The following is a 19,926-nucleotide window of genomic DNA, read 5'->3' on the forward strand; positions in this document are numbered from 1 at the left end:
GGAAGTTAAACATCAGGTTTGAACCATGGAGCTAGCTCGTTTTTAATCAACTCTCCTGCCTGACGGTGTAATATCACCAAACCGGAAAGGTGGGAGGTGTAAAACAGGCGAAATAACTTACCAGCAACTGGAACGGTAGGTTTACATTGTTACAGTAATATATATTAATTATTTACTTAACTCGTGTACTGTAACGTAACGAAGCTAACAGCTGTGCTACGAATATTTGGCAGTAGGAGAATTATCTGCGTTCATGTCAGGAAGTTTCTTTAATCTTAATCTTACTGATGGTCGACGTCGAGGTTGTTATTTAAATACACGTCAGCTGAGACAGACTAATTTATTAAAAAGCTCTGCCAGGTTTTTTATTTACACAAACATAAACACCTGCACGGTTTTTAATCTGCCATTTAATATGTTTAACAACCGGAAATAATAAACTTCAAGATGCAATGTTTAAGACGTTTTGTTTTCATACACGAGTCGTTTTTTAAGGTCTTTACTTTTACTTTTACGTTTCAAAATGTTTTCTAACATTAAATAACCTGGTTCAGCTTCTCAAGTGTTAAAATATTTAAAAAAGAGCTGACTCAGTCTTTAGTAACAACAAACTGATATCAATCAATTAAAAGCAAACAAAAACATTTAGATTGTCTTTTATCTGTTTGAGGGGTATTTCTGCCCTTTTTTAAATATCAGATCATGATCTTCACAAAAGTAATCTAATCAACAAATCATTTCAACAAAGGTACAATTATGAAGGAAGTCTTATTCAATTCAATTCAAAAAACTTTTATTTGTCCCTGGGGGGAAATTCAAAGGCACACAGAAAAGTAAATTAACAACAGTGCAAGTAAACGAAACATTTTAACCTAAATATAAAGTGTCAATTTAAATACAACTTAAAGCTTAAACTTAAAATACAAAATATAAAAGAGTAGATATGAGTGGACAGTGATCGGACCAACAGATGTAAACAGATTTTATTTTATTTTATTTACCATTTTGTACCTTTTGCACAATTTAGAATTTATTACTGTAAATCTTATTTTTACCTCATTTTATTTTATCTTATTTTACCTTATTTTGGTTGTATTGCACCGCGGAACGGAGACAAACACTGTATCCACTGTATGTCTGGCATATTTTGAAATTGACAATAAAGTTGACTTTTGACTTTGAGATGTAACCAGAACTATGTGCAGTAAACGACAAATAAATATATATATACAGAGCTATGTGCAAGTAGGCTAAATACTAAATGATAAGTTATTAAGGTGCATGGTGAATAATGGAACAACAGAACTAATATATACAATATAACTGTAAAGGTAAAAAAAGAGATAAATAAAGTGACCGTAGTGCAATGATGGAAGGAAATAAAATACTGAGGAGTTTAGACAATGTTGCACAATGTGATGTTAAGGATAGGCTGAAGCTGCACAACCGGTTATGAATGAAGACTCCTGTATGGAAGTGTCTTTGTTTGTGACGGTGTTCGTCACCTGGTGCTTTATCAGTATTTTAGCCTCTCTTTGTGATGAGGAATTGTTAAAGTCGTGACCCAACAGTCCTAAACTAACAAAACACAGTTTGAACTTTTCCTAGGTTTGTGTGGTACAACAGTTTTGAGGACAGGATATCTTAAACTGTAATGAGTGAATCCTATAATCTGTTCCGTTACCGACTGATGGCCAGTGTTCAGATATTACAAAGCATGTTCTTTTGTTTTTCTGTCAGCTGCCAGGTGTTGAACAATGTGGACTCCACAAATTGTTTTCCAAAAAGAGTTTAGTAGCGTCTGTCAAATGAAATGTTCGCAAAGTTTGGAAGACGTTAAATACAGGAAAAGTAAAAACTGCAGAGATCTTAATACATCAATGCTTCTGTTGAAGTTCTGTCGTTTGCACATTGTATCGTTGAATTAGGGCTGAAGGTTAGGTTTTGTTTGTTTATCAATCAATGTGCCTGTTTGTTGATGATTGTCAGAAAACAGTGATCGTCCCCCTAAGTATTTTTAAACTGTTTGATTTCTCTTACAAACCTGTGACGAAGTAAAACATCAAGTACCAGCAGGTTTCATGCAGAGTACAATTCAGCCACGTGAAATAATCTTCTCTCTCTTGTCCAGTGTCTGTTGCCAAAATGTTCTCGGAAGGCGGCTCTTTCGTCAAGGGGATGCTCTTGGGAGGAGTCTTCTGCTTGGTGGTGTCCCTCCTGGCTAATTTCAGCCCCAGCACAGAGTCTGGGACAGAGGACCACCACAACCATCATCATGTCAAGGCAGCGAGCAAAGATGAGCTGACACACCTCTCTGACAGTCATATTAAGGAGTTAATCAATCAAGTCCGGGTCTACTGCGTCATCATGGTCCAGCCCAAGATCCTCGTGTACTGGGCTACAGCTGCGGAAACCTGGAGCAAACATTGCGACAAGGCTGTGTTTTACACTTCTGAGCAGTCCAAGGCGCTCGAGGCGGTAGACCTGAACGAGAAGGACGAGTGGGCGAGGTTACGGAAAGCTCTGAAGCACGCTTACGATAACGCTGGAGACCTGCGCTGGTTTTTTGTGGCGCAACCCACCACGTTTGCGATCATCGAGAACCTGAAATACCTGGTGCTCACAAAGGATCCCAGCCAGCCCTTCTACCTGGGCAACGCCATGAAGTCAGGGGAGCTGGAGTATGTGGCTTACGATAGCGGTATCGCCCTGAGTTACGAAGCGCTAAGAAGGCTGGTGAATATATTCCAGGATGAGGACAAATGTCCAGAAAGAGGACGTGCCCTGTGGAAGCTGAGTGAAGACAAGCAGCTGGCCGCGTGTCTTAAATATACGGGCGTATTCGCGGAGAACGGAGAAGACGCGCACGGCAAGGGCCTGTTCAACAGCAAGAGCGTCGAAACTCTGATAAAAGACAGCATGAATGACAACCCTAACAATGTAGTGGAGGGCTGCTGCTCCGACATGGCAGTCACGTTCAACGGGATGTCTCCGAGTCAAATGCAAGTCATGATGTTTGGAGTTTACAGGCTTCGACCTTACGGCCACAATTTCCTCGACTCTTTAGTTTTTCTCCCTCCCGAAGGTTCAGATAACGACTAGAGACTCGTTTCTTCAAGCTGGATTCAGCTTTTTTTTAAAAGGTTTTGCTTCTATGATGGCAATCTTAATTTTTGGGAGATGGTTTTCTTATGCTGTTTAAAAAGTGAAAATTGGGATGGGAAAAAACTTTTATGTATATTTGTACCTTATTTGCACATGGCACAATCAGCACCCCATTCCTTTGTGGCTGAGGTAAAAAAGAAAAAGAGTCAATGGGTGTGCCGCTCTTAAGAATGAAGATAGGAAATATATCAAACTTGTGACATGAGGCTTAATGATCTGGAGGTTTTAGTTATTTTAATATTATGTATCTTCAATGTTTTGTCTTTTTAGCGGTCTTAGTTATACGTTGATACTATTTTCTAATGATTAAATTGGTTTTTAAATTTTCTTTCAATGTTCTAAGTGCTTGGACCTAAGCCACTTTATGGTGAAGGTCTTTTTATCTTTGAAAACAGATAAGTTAATTCCTTGCAGTTTTATGTTTAGTCATCTTGTCATACAAAGAATTGGCCCTCACAGCTAAATAGAAAATAACATACCTCAATGTTTACTGAATGGTGGACTGAATATCTCTGGATATGTCAAAAGAACAAAGTTTTTCTGTGTCATGTATCCACAGTCATTTTAAAAACACATGGATGTCAGACTAAAAAGATGACTGCTTTTGGATAAGGAATAAAACTAATTTCTGATGAAACTTTATGTGGGGTTTTTTTTGGGTGTTGTTGAAGAATACAGAGGATTGTTTGAAGTTGGGATCCTCTAGAAGAGTAAAGGTAGCTCTCCAGGTTTTAACATGTTACACTTTGCCAGGCATGCTGTGAATTATTTTTGATGAAGGGGAACATTTTATATAGAACTGTGAATGTTTTCACCATTTTATATCCTGCTTAGATCATGACGAACCTTGTGACTACTAAGTTATTGTATATGGACATGTGTATAATAAATAAAAACTGCAGTTTTCACGTATGCCCTGATATCATTTGTTTGATTAAAGAAAAAAGTTCATACTGGACATTACTTCCCCCTTTTTGATGAGGTTTTTTTTAAGGGGGGGGGGGGGGGGGAGTACAATATTTAAAATGTATAGAAGATGGAATCAACATCTCTAAGCCAATGTTTATAAAAACACAACCTAACTTTCAAAAATGTAAGATTCTGTAAAAGAAGGTGACATTGATTTTATTAACACCAGGAAGAAGTATTGAACCATTCTCATCTGGTTTTATTACACCGGATTATCATGACAGCAAATCTTTCCTGTCATTGTTAGTGTAGGAAAACAAATAAAACATGTTAAACTTCCTTCCACAGTTCAGTTATCTAAATATGCTCCCATGTTGAACTGGAGACTGGGGCAGCTACCTACTCCGTCCCCTGAGGTGAGAAGTACAACGTTGTTACATCAATGGATTGAAATCCAAAAACACACAAAAAAAAAAAAAAGCAATTGTTTTGGCATCTTTTATTGGATCCAAAGAAACATACAAACTGAGATTTAAACCTTTGAAGCAAGATCTTTCTTTTTTTTAATTTTGCATTGTGCCAGTTGATTCAAAGCAGGTTACATGGCGACGTTTGTAGGTGTAAACGGGTCACTGGCAGCTCAGGCCTGGCTGTCAAAAGCTCCACACGTTCCGGATTATTTGGGTTGGACGCAGCAGTGAAAAGGGACGTCGTGGGTATTGATATCATTTATACGTCTTCATGTGCCACAGTCCATCATTCAGATAGTGAACGTTCTCAATACCAATTCCTTTGTTGACTTTTTCTCTGTTTGCATAAGAAAGATGAAGATCAGATCACAAAAGCAGCAACCGAGCAAACATTTCTTTTAGAAAAGACAAAATCTTACATGCTTTCTGCAGACATCTTCATAACGCCAACACAAAGTGCATGTTGTTTTCCCTCTGCCATGATAGCCTGTATCCAATTGTTAAAGACAAACTTGTAGGTAACGGATTTAAAAGGCAGAAGTTAGGAGACGTTTTTATTGTCATGCTGTAAAGAGAATCTATTACTCTAATGCAAAGGTCAATTTCACAACTTTAGGGCAAAAAAAGGTGCGTAAAAGGATACAACTACTGTGTCCGCTTCCGCTGGGTAGAGTTTAGCACCCGGTGACGTCAGCCCTGGACACATGATGTTGGCTCCACTTAGGACAAATTTAATGGCCCCTTTGTCTACTTGCTGGTGAGGAAGAATAAAAGGATCTAAGAGAAGAAAAAGGAGAATTATCTTGTAGGTGTGTGAACCTTCAAACTCAAACTCAAGTAGCATATCGCATAAGAAGATCTTACATTTATGCAGCAGTCTGAGAGTTGGGTAAAAAGGTCCTTCTCTCTGCCTGAAGAAGAGCAGTTCTCCATTCACTGTGAGGATTTCAATGTGCTCGTGGCTGTCAGAAGATTCAAGGAAAACAATGAAGCACAATGTAGAAGAAAATCTACTGTTTGTAAAAAAAAAAACAAAAAAACAATGCACTTGAGGAAAATGTAAGTCTTACCATCTCACTATTTTGACAGGGTCCTTTTTGGGCATTATGTGGTTGAGCCATGACTCGATGTCAGGAAAGTGCTCAATCAGCTGATTTTTGATGCCTTTGATCACCGACGTCTTCAGCTGAATACAGTTTGACACATTTTCCTTCTCATCAAATCTGAAACAAAACAGAAAATCCACTTTGCGTTATGTGTTTGTAAATAAAGGAACACATTTTTATACATTCTAGTTGTACATTTTATTTACTAGGTGTATTAATGAATGTACTGTGAGCTTACTCACAGTATTTATTTATTTGTTAGGGACAGTGCATATTAATGAACAGCTGTAAAAATGCCAGATTATAGCAGAAGTGCTAGTTTCCATCTGTTGTCCCTATAGGCAGGTAACAGAGAAAGACAAATTACAAATACAAAGGCACAAGACAATAATAGAGGTTAAAGGTTAAAGGTTTTCTTTTATCCACTGTTTGAGGTGTTGAAGGTTGCATATGTTTGTGAGTCTCTTATTGTGAGTGGGAGAATATTCTAATATTTAGTAAACATACATACAGGAGTTCATTCAAGTGGAGGGAAATAATTCCTTAATGATTCCTTCATGAATGGCCTTCTCTATATTAACCAAAGTGCTACCTATAATATCCACATTTACTGGGAAGGTTAAATTAATTTTTATAAAAATGGTTGAGTACAAACATTTTTAACAACAATTCATTCTGAAACTCAAATGTTTAAGTTAGCTTTTGATATACTGCAAAGGAACAAGAAAGACACATTTTATTAGGGTGATTATTAATTCAAATGAATGATTGAAAGAGAGAATATGATCAGATGAAGCATCATGTGACAGGATGTGAAAAACTGTAAAAATGACTCTTTCATTAGTTTGGTTTAATATATATTGACTTCTTCAGGAACTAGTTACTTTTTAAGAATGCCAGTTGACAAACAGATATTTAGATGATTGATCAATAACAACAACAACAATAATTATTAACACTCAATGATTTTCTTATAATAAAAACATGCTGCTCAGTTAGCATTAGCCTCTTAGCTTAGTGAAGCTAGCGGCACAACATGTTTACCAGACACGTACTTTTTAAACATCCTCGTTGGGGTTCCGTTGTCGTGTTGTGACAGCACTCTTCCGCACTCAGCACACAGAGTCGTCTATTATAATCACAAGAAATTAACAATACACAACGCATCTATCAAATGAGGCTATTGCAGTTCCACGCCTGTTCCGTCGTGAAGGAAGGGCCAACGATAAGAGGACTACGTCATTTTACGACAGTTGCACACAATACACGGCAAGTCAGGTCGCATTCGAATATGAAAATGCTATTTTTGTTACCCTGTTATTATATTATAATTATTCTTATCCTTTACTTGTTCCCTGATAAAATACTTTTGTGATAGACATTTTGTCTATCCCGACAACAGTCTGTCGCCAAATGAATCATTTATTGTAATAATATCAAATATATTTTTAACAATATTGTATTTTATTACATGGTATACTATTTTACCCAAGTTCTTTCGTATATTTGATGTTGTGCAGTTCTTTATGTATATTTTTTCTTTTTTCTTTAACAGTAAAACTCATGGACGTAAGCACGTAAAGCAGGGGTGTCCAAAGTGCGGCCCGAGGGCCATTTGCGGCCCTTGAGGGGATTTTTTGCAGCCCATGACATCAAATGAAGAATCAGAAGATTTTGATTAAGATTGGCACATTATCTTATTTTTATTTTTCATGTTAACAAGGGCTGAACAATATTCCTAAAATTGAAAATGTTCAGTAACATGTATGTTGTTGTTTTTTTTTTTTTTTTTTTTTTCAAATCTACAGCTTTTACTATTTTCCACATTTTTTCTGTAAACTATGAAATGAAAACGTATGCAAAGTTTTTGCAAACAAGCGGACTGTTGTTTAACCATTTAGTGACCTGAGCTAAATGCAGAAAGCTTTTCCAAAAAAAAAATGAACCACGTTACAGGCTTGATTCTGAGAAAAAAAACAAATAAAGTAGAACGAAGAAATCAAAATATTTGTTTTCCTTTTATTAGGATAGGATAGGATAATACTTTATTGATCCCCAGAGGGGAAATTCGGGCGTTACAGCAGCACAGACAAGAAAGCTCAAAAATACACATTAAACAGAATAGATAAGATAAGTAAAAATACAAATAAAAACAGGGGGTTTATACAGTACAAAATGAATGAAGTTAACTGGGGGGAATTGAGAATTGAGACAGTATTTACAGAGAATGACAAGATAAAGTGACAAGTGATGATTAAAGTGACTTGGTATGATAAATAGCAGCAAGTAATGTAAACAGCAGAGAAGAGAGGCAGTGTTGTACCACAGTAATGCAGAGTGCAGTTATATAATATAATGTAGTATAATATAATATAGTGCAATATGAACAATATAGTGTAATATAATGAAATATTATATAATATAGACTAGTATAATAATATATATATATATATATATATATTAAAGGGTTTCTTTAGCGAGGCTTTTGATTCTGATCTACAAAGCCTTACTATTTAAAAAAAGAAAAAGAGAGAGAGAATACAATAGTTTCTCACTGTAATTTGTTATTGTGTATTTACGGTATTTTTGAAGAGGTAAAAATACAAAAAGTTCACCACAAAATTATTTTAAATATAAAAAAAATAAAATAAAAAAAAAAACTATGGCCTGCGAGCGATTCTAACACGACAATTTTGGCCCTCAAGAAAACAAAGTTTGGACAGCAGGGAGGTAAAGGTGTCAGTGTGAAAGGTGTGAGACACCAGTGAGGTAAAGGTGTCAGTGTAAAAGATGTGAGACACCAGTGAAGTAAAGGTGTCAGTGTAAAAGGTGTGAGACACGTGGACATGGCGCCATCTGGTGGTCAAAACATAAACAACATCGTGGTTCGAATAAAAAAAAAAAAACATGCTTGAGCAAAAAGTACTTATGAACAAAGTACTTCCGGTGGGGTCACCGACTAGCTTTTTAGGAGCGAATATTTCCCCGTGTTTACCGGCGGGTGTTACACCACCATGAGAGCCTAGTTTTTTTTTTTTTTTACCGTAGCTACATTTCTCCTGTAAATATAAAAGTCTTTAAGCTGCCGGACTGAACGACTGCACAACGCGGTTAGACAAGCGAGGCAAAAAAAAGAGGAAGCAATAGCCAACCATCTTTCTTCTTCTGCCAGCAATAACAAGAAAGAGACCAGGGCTAGATTCAAGTAGAGCTGTGTAGTTTACACATTATTGTCTTTTTAATGCTGGGGAAAGGAAACCTCTCAGTGTAAAGAAAGATTTGAAAAAAAAAAAAAAAAGCTCCCGGACACTGAAGCTCATCTCCCGGCAAGAACTGGAAGTTTAGGAACAAGAAGACTGGGCTGTTAAGAATTAGTATTCCCGTTTTTTCATGTTTCCAACAGGTTTATCTTCCCCTAATCCCCCACCACCGCCAACCCAGGAGGCTAGACCAGCGGCTACTGATGTCAAAAACGAAAGCGGTAACATCACATCTCCGAAGAAGAGGAAGATAAACGGATCCGAGAGGGAAGACCCCACTGACACGATCTCTTCCTCGCCCCCCAAGACCCTGAATTCCTCCTCCTCCTCTTCTTCTTCCCCCTCCTGCTCTCCCACTCCGCTGCACATTCAGAAGAAGTTGAGGTTTGAGGATTCGGTGGATTTCATTGGACTGGATGTGAAAATGGCTGAGGAGGCTGCCGCCGCTTCGTGCTCCAATAACAAAAGCAAAGCCGTGTTCCTGTCCGGCGGCGTGGGACACCATGCAAACGGACTGACTAAAACCGCAGGCTCCGTCACCTTCCCCAACAGTAAACCCGGTGCAGCCAAGAAACTAGTCATCAAGAACTTCAAAGGTAGCAGATAATGTGATTTCAAGCTCGAAATACAACTTAAACTCAATAGTTTACAAGTCTGCAAGAGCTCTGAGATGGTCCCTAATTATACTACACATTCAGATATGACTCACCAGATCTTATTTGTAATGGTCTTTCCTCTACAAAAAATACTGCAATGTTATTAACTTTGAATCTATTAATCAAATCGGCACTACTAAGTACTGAAAAATATATATTTAAGAAAGTGTAATAGAGCTGATCAAACTTGAAAAAAAACCTCTTCATGTTATCACTTTGAACATCACCCTGATATTTAACAGTAATTTTTATTCAGTGATGTTTAGAAATATCCAGAAACATCATGAAAACGCCATTTTCAACTTGTTTTTTTGATTGTTTTTCTTTTTATATTGCTACTTATAATGGAAAAAAAGTACATTTGGAGAGACTTAAACATGTTCCCCTGTCATTTCATACTTCATAAACTCTTAACGATATGACGCGTAATGTATTCAATAAGCACATATTGGGTTTATTTTTGACTCTTACCCCGTGGCTTAACCTGAAAAAGCCCTGGTGCCACAGCACAGTGGTGTGGTTGGGTCGGCTGTGTGTCACTGAATCAATTGAAGTGTGTCAAAACAAGTTGTGTTTTTGTGTTGAACAGAAAAACCCAAGTTGCCGGAGAACTACACACAAGAGACCTGGCAGAAGCTTAAAGAGGCGGTGGAGGCCATACAGAACAGCACTTCTATTAAGTACAACCTAGAGGAGCTCTACCAGGTAAGACTACTTCACACCTGCTGACCTCCTCGAGGAAGCTGGCTGTACTCATGACCCTTCACTGACAAAGAAACAGTCCTTTTTCTGACTCCTCTCTTTCTGTCCCCTCAGGCTGTGGAGAACCTGTGCTCCCATAAGATATCGGCCAAGCTTTACAAGCAGCTGAGGGCCGTGTGTGAAGACCACATCAAGGCACAGATTGATCAGTTCAGAGAATATCCTTCACACTTTATCTTCTGTATTGATTGTGTTTAGCATAGTGTTGATTACGCAAGCCTTAACGCAAGAAAGATCTCAATAACAGCCCACCTTTGCCTTAACAGTAATCTTACGGATGCTCTGGACAGCGTGCTTTTCTTAAAGAAAATTGACAAGTGCTGGCAGGATCACTGCAGACAAATGGTATGATCATTAACTGTTTAACTTTTCTTTTGATCCTAGTTTAACTAGTTTGATATCACAGCAGAGTTTCTGAGTTATTCATAATTGTCTTTTGCGATGCATAATTGGATTTGGCAACGCTGCAAGGAGAGCACCCGATTACACAACACAATGAAAGGAACAAAGGAAAAGGCCAAAAATAACTGCAGAGTTGACTTGTATGATTAACAGGTTACCTGGTAGACGGGGGCCCAATCCCAGCCAGAGGCTCTCACTCACAGAAAAACTTCCTCGCATGTTTTTGTTCACACTAACATCCTTGTTTGTGGACATTGCCAGGTGGAACAGCTATACTTTATAAGGCATCTATTTTCCTATGATCTATGGGCAAGTCCCCGTGGAAAATCTGGATAGAGACAAATGAAAAGAGCAAATCTTTTTTTTTTTTTTTTAAAGTACATAACAATGCCTTTATGGAATCTGATTGTACTGTAGTGAAGCCTGAGTCTGGAGGTTTGGATTTGGCTGTTTTTAGCACATTCCTAGAAAGAAAGATGTTTGGATATCACATCATTATGTGTTTTACTGGTTTACTAGAACACTCTATCTCCAAATCTCATATACTGAAAACAAATAATACCTTTAACAAATGTTACTCTATTCAGGATTCAAGTCTATTAGGAGACAGAATAGAATAAACGTCTATTGTCATTATACAAAGTACAATAAAAACAAATAGAAAGCATGACCAATAAATAGTGAGGAAATGGATAAAAGTATTTTTCTTAAACATGTAACTAGCAGCATAGTTGTTGTGCATTCTCACATATATCACTATTGGCTACTAGTATGCAGTCCAATAACAGTCCTTGTAAAGAGGTGCTGCTTAGTATGTCACCTGGGTCTGGGACCAACAAAATACACTGTTCAGATTGAGGGTAGAGAGCTCTTTCAGAGTCTCAGAAAACATCACTATTGTGACAGAGGTAGAAGTTGTGATGAGTAAACTGATCCTTTCATGTAAAGTAGGTGGAGTAACCCTTTAATTTGAGTCAAAGAATGACAAAGCTTTAAAGTGAACATCATCTCTTGATTATTTCAAAATGTGTTTTTTTTCCCTCCATTGTTTTCCAGATCATGATTAGGAGTATATTCTTGTTTTTGGATCGCACATATGTTTTACAAAATTCAATGCTGCCATCAATCTGGTGAGTGAGCCCTGAATGAAGATGTTCTCTGACAGTATGAGGCTGGTTGTTATGTTAACGTGTGTATTGAACAAGCCGCCTCACTCTGCAGGGACATGGGTCTGGAGCTGTTCAGGTTCTACATCATCAGCGATCTGAAAGTCCAGAGTAAAACCATTGACGGGATTCTGCTGCTCATTGAGAGGGAGCGAAACGGAGAGGCGATAGACCGCAGTCTACTGAGGAGCCTGCTGAGCATGCTCTCAGACCTGCAGGTAACTGACCATGGACCATTGCATGACATTATATTTGAAATCCTGTAGCACCTGGATGTCATTCTCTTTCCTGTAACCAGAAGAAGAGTGTGGCGTTGGTAGCTGTGTTGTCTGAGATGATCATTTGCACAGGGGTGTAATGATGTGTCACTTTTATGTTGACAAATGGCTTTAATGAAACTTGTGCTCTCTCACCGTCTCTTGACAGATTTATCAAGACTCCTTTGAGCAACGATTTTTGGAGGAAACGAATCGACTCTACGCTGCCGAGGGACAGAGGCTGATGCAGGAGAGAGAGGTGATTTATGTGACCCTCATACTCTGGGCCCATTTTCTTGTTTGTTGCTGTGTTCTTTCTTGTTCCAGTGAATCACTGCCTCAATATCAACAATTCCATTTCCTCAGCACATATGTTCAGCATCTGATCTGTCACTTAATAGCTAAGATACTTGTGCATCTAAAATGTGAACTGCACGATCAGGTTGTACAGTGAAACAGACTGGGACTCACCGTTTCAAAGGAAACCAACACTATACTGCATCTGTTGCTCCAGGTTATCAGAAAGCACAGGCACAATGAGTAAAGATTTTCATTACATTTATTTGAAAAAGCTACAACCTGTAATACACATTTGTTAACTTGCTGGCGTGTTAGATTGATTGGAAAGATTTTGTTTCTCTTCATTGTCTCATCCCAGGGTTTGATGTGTCCTGCAGGTTGTCAAACAAAGAAAGTTTTCCTTTTGTTGACATGCAAGTTAAACTGTATCTCAATAAACTCTACTCCATGTGCAAACATAATAGATGCATTGCTTTATAAATCTCGTAGCCAATGTTAAAATCAAAAACTAAAAGACCATGAAGTACACATGAACACGCATATAGCAGAGTTAGTATCATCTTTTACATCTCTTCTCTCAGATTCAGATTCGTTAGAAGGAAGTAAAACAACATAATCAAAGGTGTAGTTTTATTCTTAAAGGCTCCTCATTTACAGCTTACTCTCCCTGGTTCTTTGTTATAAATGCTTTGGCAAATATTTCTCTTGTCATTCACAATACTTATTTTAAACAAAAGTGGAATGATGCACATGTTTCAGGCCCTTTTTACTGTAAAGGTTACAGACCTCTGATTCCTGTCCATTATTTTTCACTCCATCACCCGAACTGCAACTAATTACAACGTCCTGCAATCATTTTTTCTTTTATATAAATATTTAATGTCTTTCAATTGAAACCCTCCTAGAGGGAGTGTATGACCTATAATCCATCTCCTTATAAGAGCAAGTGTAGAATAAATATCAAGTACTTTGTATATCAACAGAGCCACAAACTACAGCCTTGAAAACTGACAAGATATTTTATTTTTGAATAACCTTTTGGAGTTTTACAAACTAAACATTTTTGAAACCCATTGTTACCCATCAGGTTATCAAAGTTTTTTTCACAGGATTAAATGTTCTCTTTTCTTAAAATGTGTTCTATTATAATCTGGTCCTTCATTTGAATGATTTTAATTTAAATGTTCATACTAAGTACTTTGTAACCTGTCATTTAAACAATGCACTATTAGAAATGTGCTGCACTGGAGCGTTACAGTCTTTTTAGACAGTATAGCATTCATTTTAATGCCTTGGGGCGGCAGTAGCTCAGTCTGTAGGGACTTGGGTTGGGAACCGGCCGGGTTCGCAGTTTCAAGTCCCTGTGCGGACCAAATCTAGAAGTTGGTCTAATAGCTGGAGAGGTGCCAGTTCACTTCCTGAGCACTGCTGAGGTTTCCTTGAGCAAGGCACCGAATCCCCTTGGCATGCTGTGGGTAGTCCCCTCACTCTGACATCCCATAGGGTGCTGTTTGTGCATGTGTGTGTATTTCAGCCTATGTGTGTGCAGCATGTTCAATAAAAAAGTGTAAAATTGAATTTCATCACACAGGAGTAAAAAAAAAAAGTATATCTTCTTCAAATAATTCTACTTTGCCCTCTTGTTGCAGGTACCAGAATATCTTCATCATGTTAGCAAACGCTTGGAGGAGGAGGCTGACAGAGTCATCACATATCTAGACCAGAGCACACAGTGAGTGTTGAACTCTGATATTCAGTTTGCAATTCAACAATTGAAAATGATTTATGTGTATTGTGACCACTGCCCCCCCGTCCCCCTCCTCCCCCCTGCTCAGAAAACCACTCATTGCTACTGTGGAGAAGCAGTTGCTGGGTGAACATCTCACTGCTACTCTGCAAAAAGGTACACTAAAGTAAATACTCTATATATAGACCTATGAGTAGAAGCATTAAAGCAGGAAGTACATGTCTAGCTACCCTGTTTGTCTGAGCTCATAATGCATCTTGAAAGTATAAAAGCAGCTGATGTCTGACTTTGTGTTGTTGGGAACATTCAGGGCTGACTCACCTGCTGGATGAGAACAGAATTCAGGATCTGTCTCTGCTCTATCAGCTCTTCAGCCGAGTACGAGGCGGTGTTCAGGTGCTCCTGCAGCATTGGATTGAGTACATAAAGGTACAACACTGACATGTCTGGGTAACATGATTGAGGTTTTCTTTTTTAGTATTTCCTGTTGATTAATGTTTTACATTGTCATTCAACATGTAGGCTTTTGGAAGCACAATTGTAATCAATCCAGAAAAAGACAAAACAATGGTGCAGGAGCTGCTGGACTTCAAAGACAAGGTAGATCACATCATCGATATCTGCTTCATGAAGAACGAGAAGTTTGTAAACGCCATGAAAGAGGCTTTTGAAACGTTCATCAACAAACGGCCAAATAAACCCGCAGAACTCATAGGTCAGTAGCATTGTTCCATAACTTACATGAGTGTATATTTGCAAACAATCACAATCTTTATGATATGTCTTTATAGCGTACTCAGAATTGTCTTTTTCTTTACAGCAAAACATGTGGATTCAAAGCTTCGAGCAGGAAACAAAGAGGCAACAGATGAAGAGCTGGAGAAGATGCTGGATAAGATCATGATTATCTTTAGATTCATCTATGGTAATGTTTGTTGTCACTTTTCTTTTTTACAATAGAGTTTGCCACTTGTGTTGTGGTTCTTAATGCAAAATGTGTTGTTGTTGTTTTGTTTTTTTTATTGTAGGGAAAGACGTTTTTGAAGCCTTTTACAAAAAAGATCTGGCCAAGAGGTTGCTGGTTGGAAAAAGTGCCTCGGTGGATGCTGAAAAATCAATGTTGTCAAAGCTGAAACACGGTCAGTTTAATCAATAAGTGTCACTCACTTGACAAACACATAATGTGGAATACATGCAGAATGGGCAATCTTGGCCCTGAACACGTATCGACTTACGATCCCTTTTTTTTTTTTATCTTTGTTGTTTACTCAGAATGTGGAGCAGCGTTCACCAGCAAACTGGAGGGGATGTTCAAGGATATGGAGCTTTCTAAAGACATCATGGTGCAGTTCAAACAGGTGAGAGTAACAGCAGTGGATTCATTTAATACCTGATTCTTATGACAATGAGATTATGTAGAAGAGGCGGTTTCAGACCCTTTTTTTTAAACTGTAGAAAAATGCAGCCCCCCTCTCTCTTTTGGATTTGGATGCATTAATCTTAACTCTTATCTGTCAATGCCAGCACAGATTTGCAACAATGAACATGAAGTCAGACATGATTGAATGTTGCATTGCATCAAATTTGACATGCATCTGGTTTAGGAAAACTACATATCTGTCCTTGCTCAGGTAGAGTAAGATTTCTGCGGTTTGCACAGTTATTGAAAAGTGACAGTGAGTGAGTCTAAATGTAGATGAAGGTTAAATTCCTGGTAGATTCTTTCATAACAGAGTATATTGTTTTTTTTCTACCAGAAACCTTGCAGTAGTTAAAACACATGATCAAGTCATTTTCACCTTTTATAAGTTTCCACATTTCTAAAATCCTCTCTTTATATAATTTTTAATTTTTAATAACTGAAATCCAATTTAAATCCAAAAGCTCTCAGATGAATGGATTGATTATTGTCTGAGCTTCATGGATCATATTTCCTTAATTCACTCACAGTGCAGTTTTGATCAACAGATTCAGTTTCCAAAGTGATAATTATATTGAATGCAGAATGTATCAGGGGGGGTCTCATATCATTTGTATGTTCTTTCTGTGTCTGTAGTATATGCAGTGCCAAAACATTCCTGGCAACATCGAGCTGACAGTTAACATCCTCACTATGGGTTACTGGCCAACATATGTCCCGATGGAGGTGCACCTGCCTCCTGAGGTGAGTGCTTAGCAAATATTGAAACTTTCTAATCATGCATGCTTTTATGTGTTGCTCTGTAATGCTGCTGTTATCTTTCTCCAGATGGTGCGGCTCCAAGAGATCTTCAAGACCTTCTACCTGGGCAAACACAGCGGCAGGAAGCTGCAGTGGCAATCAACACTTGGCCATTGTGTCTTAAAAGCAGAGTTCAAAGAGGTTTGGACTGGTTTCTACTGGTTACTCACATGTTGAATAAAAATAAATGCTTATTGTTCTCTTTGTTTTCTCCGTCAAAAGGGCAAGAAGGAGCTGCAGGTGTCCCTTTTCCAAACACTTGTGTTACTGATGTTTAATGAAGGAGAGGAGTTCACTCTGGAGGAGATCAAACTGGCAACAGGAATAGGTCTGTATGATCACAATAAAGTGTAGTTGGCAGCACTTTAAAGAAGAAATAAGCCTTGTTTACTATTCATTATGAAGCACTACTGATGCAGCACTGTTGGTGGTTCTATTTGTTAACAGAGGACAGTGAACTGCGCCGGACTCTACAATCTCTTGCCTGCGGAAAAGCACGTGTCCTTACCAAAATCCCAAAAAGTAAAGACGTGGAGGACGGGGACAAGTTCTCCTGCAATGACGACTTCAAACACAAGCTCTTCAGGATCAAAATCAACCAGATCCAGATGAAGGAAACGGTACTAAGTATTACCTTGTGGTTTCTTCCACAATTCAACTCCTGTCAAGGTGATGTCGATAATGATTTGAAAAATCTGTTCTCTCTCAGGTTGAGGAGCAAGCGAGCACCACAGAAAGAGTCTTTCAGGATCGTCAGTATCAAATTGATGCTGCCATTGTGCGGATCATGAAAATGAGGAAGACTCTGAGCCATAATCTCTTGATGTCTGAAGTGTACAACCAGCTCAAATTCCCAGTCAAGGTGAGTCACACGACATTGCATTGCTTTGATTTCCAAAGCATGATATATTGATTTAAACAGGGGAGAGTGTTGCTCATTAAAACCCATTTAGTTTTTGAAGTTGTGAATTTCCGTTTATCAAACGGTTATTTTTGATACTGTAGGCATTAGAGAATACATATTTGAGTATTATAGCCAGAAGGTTTTTTTATATATAGATATAGATACTGTATATACTATTTAAATAAACCAAAAACTTTTTTTTTACACTGATTTCATGATTGAAATCTTAATCCATAATTTTATAATTATCATTTAAAACTATTAAGATAAGATTAGATAAAACGTTATTGATCGCCCATTGGGAGAAATGTTGTTGTTGCAACAGCTCAAGAAACAGGAATATTATCACCAAAAATAGCAAAAAGTAAAAAAAAAAAAAAAAAACAAATTGTGACCACATTTCCTTTTCTGGACATTTTACAGTCAGTTAAGTTTTTTTCAGTTTTAAACCTATCATAAATCTGGTAGAGAGGCTCTCACAGTCATGTTAGAAAATAACAAATGTATTAAAATATTACTGTTATTTTTATCACTAATAAATAAATAACAATTACTATAATTATTATAATTATAATAATAATATTACATTTTGGTTATTACATTATATTTTGTAATAATAGGAGTGGGAGTAGAACATTTTGTAGTATTTGTAACAATGGCCCTTAAAAGGAGTAAAATATTAATATTATATATATAAAATATATACACATTACATATTATAATCTGTCATATAATTTGACATACACTGATAGATTGTATTGTAACTACTGTAGATCAGATAATTATGTTCAGGGATGATAACAATTCATTGTCTTTAGTGATGTACAATGATGAAGTATTCCGCTAACCCTGGCTCAGGCATATCTTTTTAATGTTTATACTGCTATTTCTCGTCACATAAAATTATCGAAAAACATAAATACCAGCAAAAATCTTATAACATAGACAGACATGAACTTTTCTCAGATTTTAACTGAGAACCCCGATCTTTCAAAAACACACCTAAAGGGTGTTAGGGGTTGTTACCGGCTGTTTTGGTGTTATTTTGTACCTGCTCACAGGTTCCTAATAAGCTGTGAGTACTTAAAAAGATATAAGACAAAAATGTTTGAAGACCAAAATTGACTGTCTATTACAAGGAGAACTTTTGTGTAGTAGGTTAGACTGGAGAAGTAGCATGGTTAACATGAATCAGCTTTTAACTGTAATTGCGTCACACTTTGAAGCATAAAAATAACCAAATATATAGGCATGTCCCCCCCCCCGCATTAACCTGTGCTTCTCCTCTTCCCTCTCAGCCTGCTGACTTGAAGAAGAGGATAGAGTCTCTAATTGACAGGGACTATATGGAGCGTGACAAGGAGAACCCCAACCAATACAACTACGTGGCTTAGAGAAAGCAGAAGAGACTCAGACGGTCAGGCAAAGTGATCAGTCTCAAAATCTTTTGCTCCGGTGGACGTTAATCTTTATCATCTTCAACCCAGCGACCGACAAGTGAATGGATACTGCTCCACAGGATTTTTGTCAGGGGTCTTGTGATCCTGTGGACTGCATGCCCATTGAAAAGAGAATATTGTCCATTTTCTCAGCGCCGCTGAGAGACTTGGGCTGCCGTGGACAGACAAAGAAGACATACAGATGTTGCAACGTTTGCTTTTTTTTTTAATGGAGAGGAAAAATATTTATTTTCAAACTTATGTTCTTCTTTGTCCATAGTTTGAAACAATATGCTCTTTGTTATCACGTCACTTTCTTCTTCTTTTTCACACAATATCCCAAGCAAATGCTGACACACTTAACAAAGCTCTTAATGTACCACAAATTGGAGAGAAAAATTATAAAATATACTAAATCGATGCTCATTTCTTCAGTCAGTGTCAAATGTTGGACTAGTGGACTAACATTCATGGTAGGAAATTGAGAATTTGGGAAATATCTGTGTCGAATGTTTGCTCTTGCAGTAGGCGTTACAGTTTTTGAGCCCATATAGCCATCTGATGAAGCTGTGATCATGAACACACAAGCGTTGATCCAGTTTGTGCCAAAAAAAAAAAAGGAACACGTCTTTTGTCATAGGGCATATTCAAGCTGCTAAAAAATTTCAGTTTAACAAGTTATATGCATTTAACTTTCCTATTTGTTCCTTCTTTGTATTTTTTTGTACATAATTCACAAAGGTGACATTTTAAATAATCTCATCTGACAAGTCAACTGCTTTTTAGAAAATCTTTTTTTGTTAACCCTTAGAATTAAACTAAAAGCACAACATCGAAGCAAATTTCCTCAAACCCCCCCCCCCCCCCAGTGTCATTACATGTATTTACACAAAACACTTTTTTTTGTATGTTTCCCTGTGAGGTTTGCATTACCTCACTCTGAAAAGTGGAGGTAATGTGAAGTGAGTTTGCCTCAGCACAAGTTTAAAAAAAAAAAAAAAAAGATTGAGTAGACATGCCCTTGTTTGTATGAGTCTGTTAAATTTATCGCTTCAGATTAAAAGAACTGTTTCAGTCTGGTATTCTTTTATTTATCAAAAATACTGGCTTTTTTTTTTTTTTTTTAATTAATGTAGTTTTAATGAGTAACTACAAAGGGGGA

General features: G+C 37.5%; 3 protein-coding genes across 4 annotated transcripts; 2 read left to right on the forward strand and 1 right to left on the reverse strand.

Moving 5' to 3' along the window:
* On the forward strand, positions 1–4,077 carry c1galt1c1 (C1GALT1-specific chaperone 1). The gene is made up of 2 exons (XM_061048473.1): positions 1–135; positions 2,132–4,077. The coding sequence occupies exon 2, from the start codon at positions 2,146–2,148 to the stop codon at positions 3,100–3,102; it is 957 nt and encodes a 318-aa protein (XP_060904456.1). The 5' UTR covers positions 1–135; positions 2,132–2,145; the 3' UTR covers positions 3,103–4,077.
* Positions 4,078–4,558: 481 nt separating this feature from the next.
* On the reverse strand, positions 4,559–6,887 carry mcts1 (MCTS1 re-initiation and release factor). The gene is made up of 6 exons (XM_061048474.1): positions 6,706–6,887; positions 5,615–5,767; positions 5,409–5,506; positions 5,188–5,321; positions 4,964–5,031; positions 4,559–4,881 (listed from the first exon to the last, which is right to left on the reverse strand). Exons 1-6 carry the CDS (start codon positions 6,714–6,716, stop codon positions 4,800–4,802), a joined length of 546 nt encoding a protein of 181 aa, XP_060904457.1. The 5' UTR covers positions 6,717–6,887; the 3' UTR covers positions 4,559–4,799.
* Positions 6,888–8,589: 1,702 nt separating this feature from the next.
* cul4b (cullin 4B) lies at positions 8,590–19,838 on the forward strand. 2 transcript variants are annotated; one of them, XM_061048475.1, is made up of 20 exons: positions 8,590–9,506; positions 10,156–10,271; positions 10,383–10,486; positions 10,604–10,673; positions 11,787–11,860; positions 11,952–12,114; positions 12,323–12,412; positions 14,103–14,185; positions 14,289–14,356; positions 14,511–14,629; positions 14,723–14,915; positions 15,021–15,125; positions 15,229–15,339; positions 15,473–15,558; positions 16,257–16,364; positions 16,449–16,562; positions 16,644–16,749; positions 16,869–17,041; positions 17,131–17,283; positions 18,624–19,838. In XM_061048475.1, exons 1-20 carry the CDS (start codon positions 9,041–9,043, stop codon positions 18,717–18,719), a joined length of 2,598 nt encoding a protein of 865 aa, XP_060904458.1. In that variant the 5' UTR covers positions 8,590–9,040; the 3' UTR covers positions 18,720–19,838. The 2 variants fall into 2 exon arrangements, with proteins under 2 accessions (XP_060904458.1, XP_060904459.1); XM_061048476.1 differs by having other exon boundaries at positions 10,383–10,477; positions 10,595–10,673.
* Positions 19,839–19,926: the final 88 nt, after the last annotated feature.

Source organism: Labrus mixtus, chromosome 10 (assembly GCF_963584025.1).
Source record: "Labrus mixtus chromosome 10, fLabMix1.1, whole genome shotgun sequence".
Taxonomy (NCBI): Eukaryota; Metazoa; Chordata; class Actinopteri; order Labriformes; family Labridae; genus Labrus; species Labrus mixtus.

What these genes read in the sequence shown, in the direction of transcription:
- mcts1 (XM_061048474.1), bottom strand. An exon ending in CCTGTCAAAATAGTGAGATG is followed by an intron (nt 5,507 to 5,614) that starts GTAAGACTTACA and finishes ATCTTCTGACAG; the next exon opens with CCACGAGCACATTGAAATCC. An exon ending in CGGAAGCGGACACAGTAGTT is followed by an intron (nt 5,032 to 5,187) that starts GTATCCTTTTAC and finishes AATTGGATACAG; the next exon opens with GCTATCATGGCAGAGGGAAA.
- cul4b (XM_061048475.1), top strand. Translation starts at nt 9,041, where the DNA reads ATGTTTCCAACAGGTTTATCTTCCCCTAATCCCCCACCACCGCCAACC. An exon ending in AGGATCACTGCAGACAAATG is followed by an intron (nt 10,674 to 11,786) that starts GTATGATCATTA and finishes ATTGTTTTCCAG; the next exon opens with ATCATGATTAGGAGTATATT. An exon ending in TCATGGTGCAGTTCAAACAG is followed by an intron (nt 15,559 to 16,256) that starts GTGAGAGTAACA and finishes CTGTGTCTGTAG; the next exon opens with TATATGCAGTGCCAAAACAT.
- c1galt1c1 (XM_061048473.1), top strand. Translation starts at nt 2,146, where the DNA reads ATGTTCTCGGAAGGCGGCTCTTTCGTCAAGGGGATGCTCTTGGGAGGA.